General features: G+C 36.8%; 1 protein-coding gene across 1 annotated transcript in view; it reads left to right on the top strand.

The window, feature by feature from the left end:
* Positions 1-13,390, top strand: part of NUBPL (NUBP iron-sulfur cluster assembly factor, mitochondrial) — a 76,731-nt gene that overhangs the window by 46,190 nt on the left and 17,151 nt on the right. The window contains exon 8 of the mRNA XM_072337010.1: positions 10,911-10,996. Within this exon, the coding sequence (XP_072193111.1) occupies positions 10,911-10,996 (86 nt within the window). The remainder of the gene's footprint in view (positions 1-10,910; positions 10,997-13,390) is intronic.

The raw sequence follows: 13,390 nt of genomic DNA, 5'->3' as shown, positions 1-13,390 counted from the left end.
GAAGTGTGAGTCTTCTATTGCCTTTGCTTATCTGCGACCTTAGATGTATGATGAGAAGAAAACCATGAATCAAGCCCATTATCTCAAATAATGAATCATAGGATGTCGTGAGTTGGTAGGGACCCACAAGCATTGTTGAGACTAACTCTTGGTATTGGTACTTAGTGCATGTTGCACTCTTAGGTCAGTACAAAAGTAATGCCTCCTACTTAGTTTCATGGAAACTACAACAGCTACAAAGATCATCACAGTAACGTTACTTGATAGAACAAATTCTTAGCTACCAAACACTATTTTTCAAGTCACCACTATTAGATATGCATTTTTGTCAGCCATGAACAAGAACCTGAATGCCACATGCATACAAATTTGCACCAGTGGAGGTGAACCGCTGTTGCTAGTGTGGAAATGCACCGCCAAGTACCTCACTGTGCTCACACTCACTACTTGGTATCCATAAACATTCAGAAAGCATAGAAAAATGTCAGTGGCTGCAGTTTTTTTCCTCATAGAGAAATTCAGTTCCATGCCTTTTCTTCATGTGCACTTGCATGTTAGATGCCATTTTGTCAGATTGCCCCTCTGCTGCCATCTGTTGCATAACAACAAAATGTAATGGAGTGTCAGTGGGAAGGTTCAACTTCTACCGCTATCTCATCAAAATTTGCATAATAAAGCAGTCATTACTTTTGGAGTAATGGTAGCAGATCAGGAGGGCTTTTTACTACCAAGGTTTTTAGGAATGTATAACAGTGGTATGAAGTTTTTGCTAAGATAGAATTTCACATTAAATCTTGTATGTAAAGGCAGTAAAACTATGAAATTCAAGAGGTGTCAATTGAGTTGTTTCAAAATATGGTGTTATATTACTGTTATTCACTAACTTAACTAAGAGATCAACAGATTCTTGATCTTCTTGAGATTTGTGCCGTTTTCCCCCAGAATTCTACAGAAGTGTCTTCAGAAGTGTCACTGGTTGCGGTGCTTCTGCACTGTCCTCTCTTCCAGAGGAGTGGTGTTAGAATGCACTTCAGTCGTATTTCCTAGTTTTCCAAGTTGTGTTGTAGTATGCTTATGGAAGATCACAAGTCATTTCTAATTGATAAACTGCATCAGTAAATGGAAATAGTAATTTAGGAAGATTTTTCTTTTCCCTAATGTGGCTTCTCAGACTGTAATAGACATTTAAAAAAGATTTTTCTTTTCTTACAGAATGTCCTCATTTTTGTGTAAATGTAACAAAGTGAAGAATTAAGAGTAAATATTTATTTATTTTTATTCTGTGTTTTAATAAGTTTTCAGTTAAATATGGTTGTCATAAGCATGTGGTTTCCATACCTATTGAATTCAATTTTGCAGTAAGTCAAAATAGAGAAGATGTTGAATTAAGATAAAGAAAACCACTTTAAACCAACAAGAAGCAGTACAGATTCTCTTTATACGCCATAAGGGAGATAAATTCAATACCCATGGCTCTTTAGATTATTAAATATTGGTTAAAAAAAAAAAAAGACTTTATTATTATATATACATATATATACATATATATACCTTCTACCTTCTAGCTGAAGTTTGCAGTTTGAGTTCTAAAATCACATTGCTTCCACAGTCGCTCAGTTCATCTTGTTACTACTTCTGTCTGAACTTCATAAAATTAGGAATGATGCCATTAGTTTGCATTTGCCTTTCACGTTAGTTGGTGTAGTACAGCATGTTAGTTGAGGTCAACTCTTGTAGTGTAAGAGAAGTCTATTATGTTTTTGAGTAGGACATCAGGCAGTGATTAAGATTTATAAATCCGTGTGTTCTAATGTGGTTTATAATTTAGCAATTTATATAGAATTTCCTCTGCTGTCTGTTGTGGTTATTTTTCATTCTCTTTGGAAGGGCTGCTTCTTGCGTATTACAACTTTGACTGTACTTTTTTTTGTTTTTCTTTCTGTCTTTTTCTTTTTCCCCTCTGGTTAACGGGTTGCTGTGCATTCAACACTCCATAGCCTTGTTTAGCATACCTTTGTTTCCTTCAGCATTGTTGCTTTCAAGGGTTCAGAAGATAGTGTCACAAATCTCAGTGCTGATGTCTTTGGAGCAGCTTACAGGATTCTTCTGTTTTTTTTTTTTAAGAGCTCCATCTTCATTTGCAATTCATGTTTCCAAACAGTGCGCTGTCTTTATTTATTTTATTTTTGCAGAAAGTAGCTGTTGTGTTTCCGCTTCAGCTTTCTTGTTCTTTGTTATTCCTTTGAGGATGCCTTGGACAGTCATGGTATTAGCAGCATAATTTTTTCTTTCCTCAGAGAGAGTATATATCCTAGTTAAGTACATTCAGAAGTGCGTTATCTAGTTTGCATGAAAGTTGTACTTTGATTTGCAAGCATGCATATGTGAGATACAGTATTTGCATTATGTTTTCATTACTTATCTATGGCTTCCTAGGGACAGACAGCATAAAAAAAGAAAAAAGAAAATGTTTCCTCTAAATAAATTTCTAGAACCTGCATGATTTTTTTTTTCTTTTGCCAGTTCCTTGACAAAGTTTTTCTGTGAGTGTGAGAAAGAGCAACGGCAAAGGTGTTGTTGGGGGAGTGTTATTCAGATGTGATGTGTAAATCTGTAGCATTGCAACGCTGGACATTAAGAGAGGAGCCTATGGGGTGTGTGGTAGGGTACTGAGCTTAAGTGTTAGAACAACTTTTTTATCCTGCATCATGGCTCCTAAAATTTTCTTGATTTTCAGGCAGATTAGAGAAATACATAACACAATAAAATGTCTTTAATTCTGGTCAGCATTAAAGAGAATATCAGCCTCACAACTTCAGTTGAAATGACAGCTTTGTGTCTGCAGTTATTCTTTTAAGATATGACAACCAAAGCAACTACTGTGATTTTTTGTTTTATTATTCTTAGTCACTGTACAAGCAGATATCTTATTTAGCATACTATTCATTAATCGCCTGTAACTTTTCTCTTGCTTGCAGTCATTTTTCAACTAATTAGCAGGTGAGAAATGATTACTTGGAAACACGATAGATATTTTTGTTTCACCCCAGCTTCTGTCTTCAGATGCCAGTCTTATTTTCCACATAGAAATCCTAGACCAGCTTGGACAGAAAGGCATTGTTTGTGACTTGTTGCTACTTACTGCATGGGTAGGGGAAAGTGCCTGCCTGTTGTAAAAAGGTTCCCAGGGCCCTGTTAGCACAAGCACTTCTTTCTCCTGTAGAAGCTGAATTGTGGAAGCTGTTAACTATGTTAGTCTGCCTGTTGCCCGTTCTTTATTAATGTTAAAGTGAAGATAGTAATAGTCAAATGTGACAGCTTGACAGCTTTAGAGATGGCACTCTGTCTCAGTTGACAGATCTGGCTCCAGGTTAATACTGGAATTGTCATTTCATTTGCTAAGCTTTGTCGTATGACTTTTTTCTATGGACCCTAAGATGCCATGGCAGTGAAAGCCATTAGAGATATGCGCCTGGTCAGTAGGAAGTGGACTGAGACAAACCAGGAATTTCACATCTTGCTGAACAGTCTTTTACTTGTTACAGTGGTGAATTTATACAGGAGACCTCAAGGTAAAAGGTGTTGTCTTATTTCAGTGCATTTAATTTTCCAGTCTTTCAAAAGTAACATATTTTTTCTCCACACAAAGCATATATTATTATAACAAGCTTATTATTATAACCTTTAAAAAGGCTTCTGTTGAAAATTGGAAATGATTATTAGTCATGATAAGAAAAGTGAAAAGCAATGTGAATGCTATTTTATGTTTTGTTTCAAGTTCTATAAAAAAAGCATTGTCATTGCTAGACATACAGCAAATGACTTCCATAACTTCTTACCTTTTAAACCTATAAAGCACACAGATCCCACCATCTTTTGGTTGCTTTATCCTGCAAATTGTGTGATTTTCCTAATGACTGCATTTTTCACCAAACACAGATCTTAATTATCTCCTGAATGTTGTCTTCAGATATTTATTGAATGTTTACCAAAGGAATTCTATGTCAAAAAGGAATTCTCAAAGAATTGTGACAAACAGGATTTTTTGACTGTTTGGTTTAAAAAAACAAAAAACAACAAAGAGATTTCTATTAATTGAACTTTAAAAGTCATAGCAATATTCTTCTGTTCAAAAGTGTAAATTGAGGAAGGAATGTGTAGAGGTGTATTACCAACTTAAATGCCAATTGTTTTCATTAATTCTGAAGACATTATTAACCATTATGTGCCAAACTGCTGAACCAAACTATTCATATATATTGCAGTGCCACACAGCCCTGGGGTGCAGTCTTGTAGACAGCTGTGTTATAGCAGTGCATACCACTGTGGTAGTTTCACAATGACAGCCAATTGAAGTCACTACAGTGCACCCACTCTCCCCACCCTCAAAGGAACAGAAGGAGAAAATACTATGGAAAAAAGTGCAAGGCTGGAGAGTATGGTGAGGTTGCTCACCAATTACTGTCATAGGCAAAACAAATTCAACGTTGAGATATAGATATAATTATTTCTTATTACTAGGAGACTAGAACACCGAGAAACAAAAGGCATACTAAAATCACTTTCCTCTATAATCCATCCGCTCCCACCTCCTTCCCCCTAGTGATACAGGGTAAAAGGGGAGTAGGGGGCTGTGATTAGTCCACGATGCTTCATCTTTGCTGTTCCTTCATGGTCTCTCTGCCCCTGCTTCAGCATGCGGTGCCTCCTATGGGATGATGTCCCTGAACTGATCCTACAGAGGATTCCCACAGGCTGCAGTTTTTCAAGCTCTGCTCCAGCATGGCTCTGTACCATGAGGCCCATTCTTCAGGAGTGGACTGCTGCAGCACAGCTCCCTGTGGGCAGCAGCTCCTCTGGTCCTCCTGCTCCACTGCAGACTCCTTTCTATGGGGTGCAGCTCTAGTCTGGGTCTGCTCCTGCAGGAGCTCTCCATGGGCTGTACTTCCTCCAGGCCATCTACTGCGGTGCTGCGGGCTCCTCTATGGCCGCACATAGAAATCTCCACATGGTGCCCATGGGTTGCAAGTGGACAAATTGCTCCTCCATGGGCCTCCCCTGTACAGGAAGGAACTTCTGCCCTGTGGCTGGAACACTTCCTACTCTCCTTCTTGAACTGGCCTTGGTGGCTGCAGGGCTGTTTCTCATGTTTTTTCACCCACAGTAGTTATTCCCTTTCTCAAATCAAGTGTTGCTCATTGCTCAGCTCTGGCAATGTAGGTTTCCTTGGGAGCAGCTGGAGCTGGCTCTGATCTGACATGAGGCAGTGCTGGACTCTGCTCACAGAGGCACCCCTGCAAATCCCTTGACACCAAAACTTTGGCATGTAAACCCCATACAGACAGAACTGGATCCTGCCTCACCATATCATAATGTACAAGAACAGGAAGTTCCAGTTAATAAACAGACTGTTCAGAAAGAAACATCCAAAAAAAAAAAAAAAAAAAAAAAAGGCAGAAAAAAGGATTTTAAAAGGATTTTCAAATAATTTTAAAAAGAAAACAGTGATAATGATCTTAAAAGAAAAAAAGATATCAGTGGTGTTAGCAGGAAGAAGAATTCTGATGTGAGGAAAAAAAAGTCATATTAGCCGAAAATGCAATCTGAGTAAGTATGACACCATTTTCCTCTCTTTTCTGAAGAGAGATGATCAAAAAAAGCACCAACCAATGCAGCCATGCAAGTTGTATGTAGTGTATGCTTTGATGGGAGGTGTATCTGTATTCTGTCACTGCTCTTTGTGCAAGTGTCTGTTTGCCCCTTTTTCAAAATCTCTTACTTTGATGCAAATCATAGTTGCAAGGCATCTGATCTTCTTTCCTTTAAGTCTAACAATGATACACAATGTTTTTCTCAGTTTTTGAGCTTTCTTTCCTCTTTTATGTAGAAAGTGCATTGTTCATCTCTATGGTAAATTTTTGAAGATTCTTTGTGAAAATCGTCTGGGTTTTTGATAATGGTAAATTTTACTTCATCTGTTTTGAATGGCAAATATTTTTAGTATCACACTTTTATACTTTTTTTTTCAAGTGACCTTGAAGATTTAGCCTTTCTTTCATGCTATATTCTGATATTTTAAGTAACTACAGAAAAGCAAAAAGCCAGAGATTTAGAATGGAATAATAAAGAACCCTCAATCACAACATTGGGAATTTATAGACTGATGATTGTATTCATGTAACTGTAGGTTGTACAGTGAAATAGTTTGTTTCTGTTGTCAAAAAATTGTAGTTGACAAATAAAAGCTGGAAGTGGGATGCAGCTGGGATCCAGGCTTCAGAACAGTTCTGAGCTGTGTTATGAATCTCAAGGATCCGTTAAAGGCAAGTCACAGAATGACCAAGGTTCAAAAAAACCTACAAGTTCATCCAGTCCAATCATCTACCTGTCACCAATAGTTCTCACTAAACCGTGTTGCTCCAACTGTTCCTTGAACACCTCCATGGTTGGTGCTCCCTGGGCAGCCCATTCCAGTGCCTGACCACTCTTTCAGAGAAGTAGTATTTCCTAACGTCCAGCCTGAACCTCCCCTGGCACAGCTTGGAGCCATTCCCTCTAGTCCTATCACCAGTTACACGAGAGAAGAGGCTGACTCCCAGCTCACAACAGCCTCCCTTTGGGTAGTTATAGAGGGCAATAAGGTCTCCCCTGTGCCTCCTCTTCTCCAGACTTAACAATCTCAGCTCCCTGAGCTGCTCCTCATAAGACTCCTCACCAGTTTCATTGCCTGTCTCTGGACACATTCCAGTATTAGTACAACTTTAAGCATTACCTGCTGAAATCTTAGCAAAAACTAAAGCCATTGTTCTTTCAATACCTTGTTCTGCATCTTCAAGTGCAAACTGTATCTTATAATTATAGGCATATTTTATCAATGAAATAACAAGAAATTCAGTGGAAGGTAAGAGGGCCTGTGAAGATCTGCAGTAGAGATGATTCAGGTTTACTAGGCTATTTATAACTTGTAAGACTTGCCTGGAAGTTTAAAATTGATGCAGTGGAAGAGGTAGCAAAAGCTACAAAAAATAATTGAGTGTTGTGGTCTGGTCAGACCGTGGGGCAGCTATGTGGATGTGCCTCTGCAAGTGTGTTCAGTGCCTGCATATCAACAGGTGTGATTGTTAGAGAGATGTAGTGTAACTTTCTGTCTTTTTCCCTCAGAACTCTGTCAGTCTTTCTGGTCTGTTACTTCTCACTCCACAGGTTAATGTTCTTTACTAAGCTAATAAGAATCAGGGTGATATCATCTAGACATAATCTAATGCTGGTGGGGGGAGTCATAGCCTGGTTATGAGAGTCGTTCTCATCGTAAGATTTCTTTTCTGCTTTCTTGAAAGAAAGCCCACGTAGTTTGCTTAGGTTCAAATAGACTATATCAAAGGATTGATGAGATACTACCTTATGCCTTGTAACCCAAGATGTGTAATGCAAATCTTCATGAATTGCTGAATAGAGGTGATATTTTCTGTATGCAGAACTTTAAAGCTTTGTCAGCATTTCTCATTTCCTAAGCACCAGTCCACCAGTAAGGCAAGTACCAGTGATGTATGAGCACACATTTCTTTTACTGGGATTAAGCACCTGGGGTTTAAGGAAAAAGGCAAGCATTGGTGTTACAGACCACTGTTCATTCTGTCTCTCTATTATGCATGCTAAGTATTCAAAATAGAGTTAGCATAGGTTTTATTAATGCAAAGTGCATCAGCTTTTTGCCAGCTGAAATACGATGGAGTTAGGAAAATAAATGAAATGCATGAATAAGTAGATATACCAGTTAAACCTAAATGTGTTTAATGTAGATATCCTTAGTATGCTCAAGGCATAGAAATTATTCTGCATGCAACTGCTAACATAGAATTTGTAGTATGTTTTAATGTGAAATGTGATAACATTATAGTTTCTGCAACCTCTCTGTTCAATTTGTCAGCCTTCATTTGCCTCATTCAGTCAGTCTTGTGTAAACATTGCACGTATTGCTTCAAGAGACCTACTGTGTGTGTGAATTCAGTCATATTTCATTATTTTATTGATCAAAATAACTCTTTACTGTCTGATATTCCTATTAAACATGTAGAACAGAAACATTTGATTTGCTTTCCAAATTAAACATGCAAACTTATTCAGTGAAGGGGAGCACCAAGGAAAGCCTCCTTGCTGTATTCTATTGCTGGTAGAGGAAATAATGCTGCTAAGTACTTGAATTCTTGTACTTCAGGTTGAGTTTGCTGGGCTAGCAGTTGCACCAAAGAGAGAGAAAGTATGTTTTAAAGCATGTTGGTGTAAGTCAGTATAAGCTGGTTGTGCTGTTTCAGTCTGTATGTGAAACATAGATTTCTGAGCACGAAGTTTCTAGATCTTCTCCCTAATCAGCAGTTACTCTTTATGAGTTTTCGATGGGTTTTCCATGGATTTAGATATCAATACTAGGAGTGGAGACCTTTGAAGTCCCTTCCAGTCCTGTAGGGTTTTTTTGACTGAGTTTCAGTTGATTGCAAGGAAGTAATCACTCACCAAACAGGTGAGTTCAAAAGGCTCATCAAATTCTGCAAGTCAGTAAATCTCTGGTGGCTGTAATATACACTTTTAAAACTTGTATAATGTTTACAGCTTATTTTAAGAATTTAATGCTTACTAAATTGCATATGAATGGAGTCTAAGGTAGAAGCTACTGAAGAACTGAGTGTACTTCCACTTCCCCGAATTAGCATGTTCAAAACTGAGTCAGGATTACCTCTAATAAAAAAGAAGTAAATGAAATCAGTAACTTACTGTGAAAGTTAATTTTGTTATGATTAAAATTGGTGAGTAGCACTTCCTTGAGACCACCTTTAATTTCCAGTTCATTTCATGAAATTTAAATTGGGAGATGTCCTTTATCTTCTATGTTATTGTGAAGTAAATCACTTAGTGATGATTCTGTTAAGTAGTTGGAGCCTCAGGAAAGTGCTTTAGAATCAGAGGACAAATCTTAATGAAATTACAGTAATTTAAAATAACCTTCTTTAAACTGCTTATGAAAGTGTCAGATTCTTGAGTAACATTACCAGTCTGATTAGTGAATGCTGTTCTCTGCTTTCTTAAGCCACTGTGCAGGCAGTCTCAGTGTAGCTTTCTACTGCTGCTGTTACAGTTACCTAAGGGGTTTTTAAAGGAAGCACTGTGATGTTGCTTCCTTTTCAAAGATGTTCTGTCCTCTGTGTCAACAGGAGATGATTTCAGGTTTGTTTATTCTCACAAACTGGAGTAAACTTACAAACAAAGGTAAACTTAAAAAAATGTAAAAGGTTATTTAGTTGTTGTTGTTTTTTAAATATATATATATATATATATATCCATAATCCATTTCAGAGTGTAAAGGAAAATAGAAGAGGGACTTATGCAGTGTCAGCACAAGCAGATTCTTGGACGCGTAGACTTTCATTCTATGGAAAAACATGCAGGCTGTCTACAATCCTAGTTTTAACTCACGTGTCTCTGAAGTCAGTTCTTTTTTGTACAGTGTGTTGGTATTCATGACAGCCTGAAGTCTGTGAAATGCCAGTGGATCATTTCATCTTGTTAGTTTCCCCCTTTGGGTGAGGTGCTCCAGCAAGAGAATTTGTTAATAAAGAACACCTTTCATATAAACTGCCTGTGGTTATAGTGGATGTTTTCATTGTTCATAACCTCTGTACTTCATCCAATCATTTGAGTTGTTAAAAAATATTGGACTAGAAAATGGGGAATTAAGTTTTGTTGACTGCTGCATGGAATGCTGAACATTTTTGTCTACAAAAAGGTAGACGAGAGCCTGTTGTGTGGGACAGCTAACCTGCATGTATACACATTCAGCAGAAAATTCTAGTTTCCTGGTTTCGTTTGAGAAGACAGCTAAGATAAGCTTTTAGTCTAAGTATTGAAAGATCTTCATTTTACAATTATTTTTTAACAAAAAAAAATACCATTTAAGAGACTCAAGGTCAGTGAGTCTAAGCTACTAGTTTGTAGACTACATTTAAGTTAGGTTGCATTCATTTTGTGGAACTCTGTGTTTCAGTCTTGGTGGTGAAATGTAATAGTATGCTTCATTGAAAGGACCAGCTTAAGTGTGGATGTAGCTGAAAGGATTCCAAGTTATTCTTTGCTGTGTCACTGGAAGCAGGTCAGCTTAGGAAAAACAGAAAATTATTTGCATTCCAGAGTTTTAGAGAACAATAGGAAATTGTTTGCTTAATGTGTTACATACGCTGTTCAGTTTTTGGACTTAAGTCTACTATTACATAAGGCAGAGATAGGCCTGAAACACCAGATTGTATTTTCCTTTTGTAAACTAGAGGTTAAGCACACTGGTCAAAAACATTCACATGTGCTGTCAGGCAGTGTTTGGAAATGGCTGGCTGTCACGCAGAAGAGATGCCATCAGTCAGCACATGGATTGCATGGGGCCATCCAGGAGACAGGGTTTCCTATCGCAGTGCTTTGAGATCTAGGAGGGGTCTCAAGATCCTAGGGCTCCCACTGTAAAGTCCCATGCATGTATGGTGTTGTGGCTCTGAAAAGCTACTCGTGTCCATTCTATCATCTGTTCATGGTCATATGGCAACCAGATCAGTTTTCTCATTTAGAAAACAGAAGTGGTTTCTACATAGAAAAATATGGGGATAAAATGTCTTATTTTTATTGCTCTGCATCATATCTCATACAGCTTTGGTCACTGCATTATAAAGAAACAGGATAATTTTCTTTCTTAAATTGAAAAAAACAACAAAAAAAGAAAAAACAACCAATCAACCAAAAAAAACACAACACCCCAACAACAACAACAACAACAACAACAAAACCACCAAAAAACCAACTATTAAGCATTCAAAATATTTAGCAGTTATGAATCATAATTTAAACTAATGATATTTTGTTCTTCCTTTTCTCAGGAGCTGTAATCATCTCTACTCCTCAAGATGTGGCTTTGTTGGATGCGCGCAAAGGAACTGAAATGTTTAGAAAAGTCCACGTACCTGTAAGCATCTACATTAAAAATACCAGTAGATTTTAAAAATAATAATAATTCCAAAATTAAATAAAACAAACAACTCTATTATTTGTGATAGATGAACAACCCACGTGGATCACTTGAATGTCAAAAATTCTTGTTTTAAAAAACGGATTAGAATCTGCCTTTTATCTGTGCCAGAAGCTTTTTTCAGCAGAAGGAAAAGAATTTCTCAGCATCAAGTAATAATAGTATTTATTTTCAATCAATTTATTTAATCCACCTGGAATGGATCAGAATGCTAACCAGCTAAATAGAGTAATTTATAAAGTAATTTCTGCATTCCAAATATACTGTCTTTCTAAATCCTCATTATGTGATCTCTTCAGCTCAAGAATTGTTAAATGAGAGGAAATCATGTATTTGCAATTTAAGAAGGAAGTATAAGTTTTGATGAAGTTAGGTACACACATAATTGTCACTTTGCCATATGAAAGACTCCATGACTGTCACTGAAGGAAGAAGTCCATCATTTTCACCTTTTTTTTTTTTTTTTTTTTTTTTTTTTTTTTTTTTTTAAATTAGGCTTAGAGCTTATGTGGTAGCTTGCTTGTTTGGGAAATGCAAAGTTCAGAATTATCCCCAATATTCATGTGAATTGAAATGGAGTAAATATTAGAATTAATGTTTTACATTTAAACTGAGTGATAGGATTGTAGAATTAGACCAGCTTGCACAGGGCCCCTCTGACCTGGTCTTGAACACCTCTGGGGTTGGACCATCCACAACCTTTCTGGGCAGCCTGTTCCAGCAACTTACCGCTCACAAACTGAAGAACCAAATAAAGGAATTTGAAGTAGACGGATAATAAACAACAAAAACATATTTATTAAAAAGGAACTAACTAGGTTACTTCTCAAATGTTTTTTTTCTTTAAGTATGATTACATTGATTTAAGGTCTTGACAGTGTTACAAGTTGCTAAGTAACAGAATGTTCTACTCTAGTGCATGTTCACAAAGACTCGTTTTTCATTTGAAATACGCATGTGATGAGAAAATACAAACTGGAACACTTCATTATTTTAAACAGTAAAGAAAAAAGCTATTTACGATACTTTAAAAATTGTTTTCTGGCTTATCTGTGTGAAGGTTACTTTTACTTTTTGTTAAGAAAGGAAGAGACTTCAGTAGCATCAGTAGCATTTTTAGGTCTTTTAAAAGGCTGCGTTTTTTTATTTGTTTTAGTTTGCAAAATAGCACGACAAAAGAAATAAATGGACATTATTAAAAATTATTAATGGCTCTTTAAGTGTCTTTGCACCAAAATGAAAGTATGGTAGCATTTGTTGTTTACTACTAGAAGAAAAAAAAAAAAAAGCATACGACAGAAGAACAGCATGTGAGATGTTCTTTTTTGATTATATGTTTGGATTTACTAAAATCATGCAGAATGACTATTCTTAATATAAGATTACATTCAATTTAGTACTTTCCTGAATTTTCCTTCTAATGAGAAATTGTCCGGATTTCTTTCTAAGTCAGATTCATTCAATGTTCTTTGCAGAGAATGGCTTCCAACAAATCCATGCATTCTGTGGTAGGCTTGGCTTGATTTGATGTGTGATAGGCAAGATTTTAAGATCTATGTGGACTGAATGGAATGACTACATCTACCTTAATCAAATGATAAGCTGCAGTAACACTGTTATGCCAGATGCTGAATTGCAATGCACTGGAGTTTTTACATCTTGCACTACTTTTCTTTTCTCACTTTATACATACGTCAACATAGGTGTTTCATTTACATCAGTGTTAAAGAAGGTCCTGCCTATGTTTTGCATTTAGTTTTAAGTCTAAATTGAATCTGAGTCACAATTGTTAATGTTGTTTGTCCTTTGCTGAATTGAATTCAAAGTGGGTTTCTCAGGAGTTTTTTCCTTGTCTGGAGAAGGTAGTGTATATTTGGATTTGGGCAACATATGTTGTGTAACCAAAAGGTTAATTGAGCAAAAGGAATTTGTAAGCATTCAGGAACCATATGTGCGCAGATAATTCGTAATGAGAGTTTGCCGCTTTCTTACTTTTTTGGTTATTTCTTGATGGTTGCCTTTTCACTGTTCAAGATAAAACAGTTTGTCCAAAGAAGTTAAAAAGCATTAGAACTACAACTTTGGTATTGTCGGCTAGCTCCTGCGCTGCAGAGCATCAAGGTCTACTGTTTTCATGTGCATTTCACTGAGCCAAGCTTTCAGAGAAGTATGCAGGCAGAATTGCTGATTGAGGGATAGAACAAGATTCATCCATGCTTGTGGAATAGTTTGTCCAGAAAGTAAAAGCTACTTGGAGGCTTTTCCAAAACTAGTATTTAAACAGGGAAATAAGAGTCATTACTGACTTTATTAGCAAAACCTAATACATTT

This window comes from Excalfactoria chinensis, chromosome 5 (assembly GCF_039878825.1).
Source record: "Excalfactoria chinensis isolate bCotChi1 chromosome 5, bCotChi1.hap2, whole genome shotgun sequence".
Classification (NCBI taxonomy): Eukaryota; Metazoa; Chordata; class Aves; order Galliformes; family Phasianidae; genus Excalfactoria; species Excalfactoria chinensis.
The sequence above is the reverse complement of the archived record's forward strand: the minus strand, read 5'-3'. Positions and strand labels throughout refer to the sequence as shown.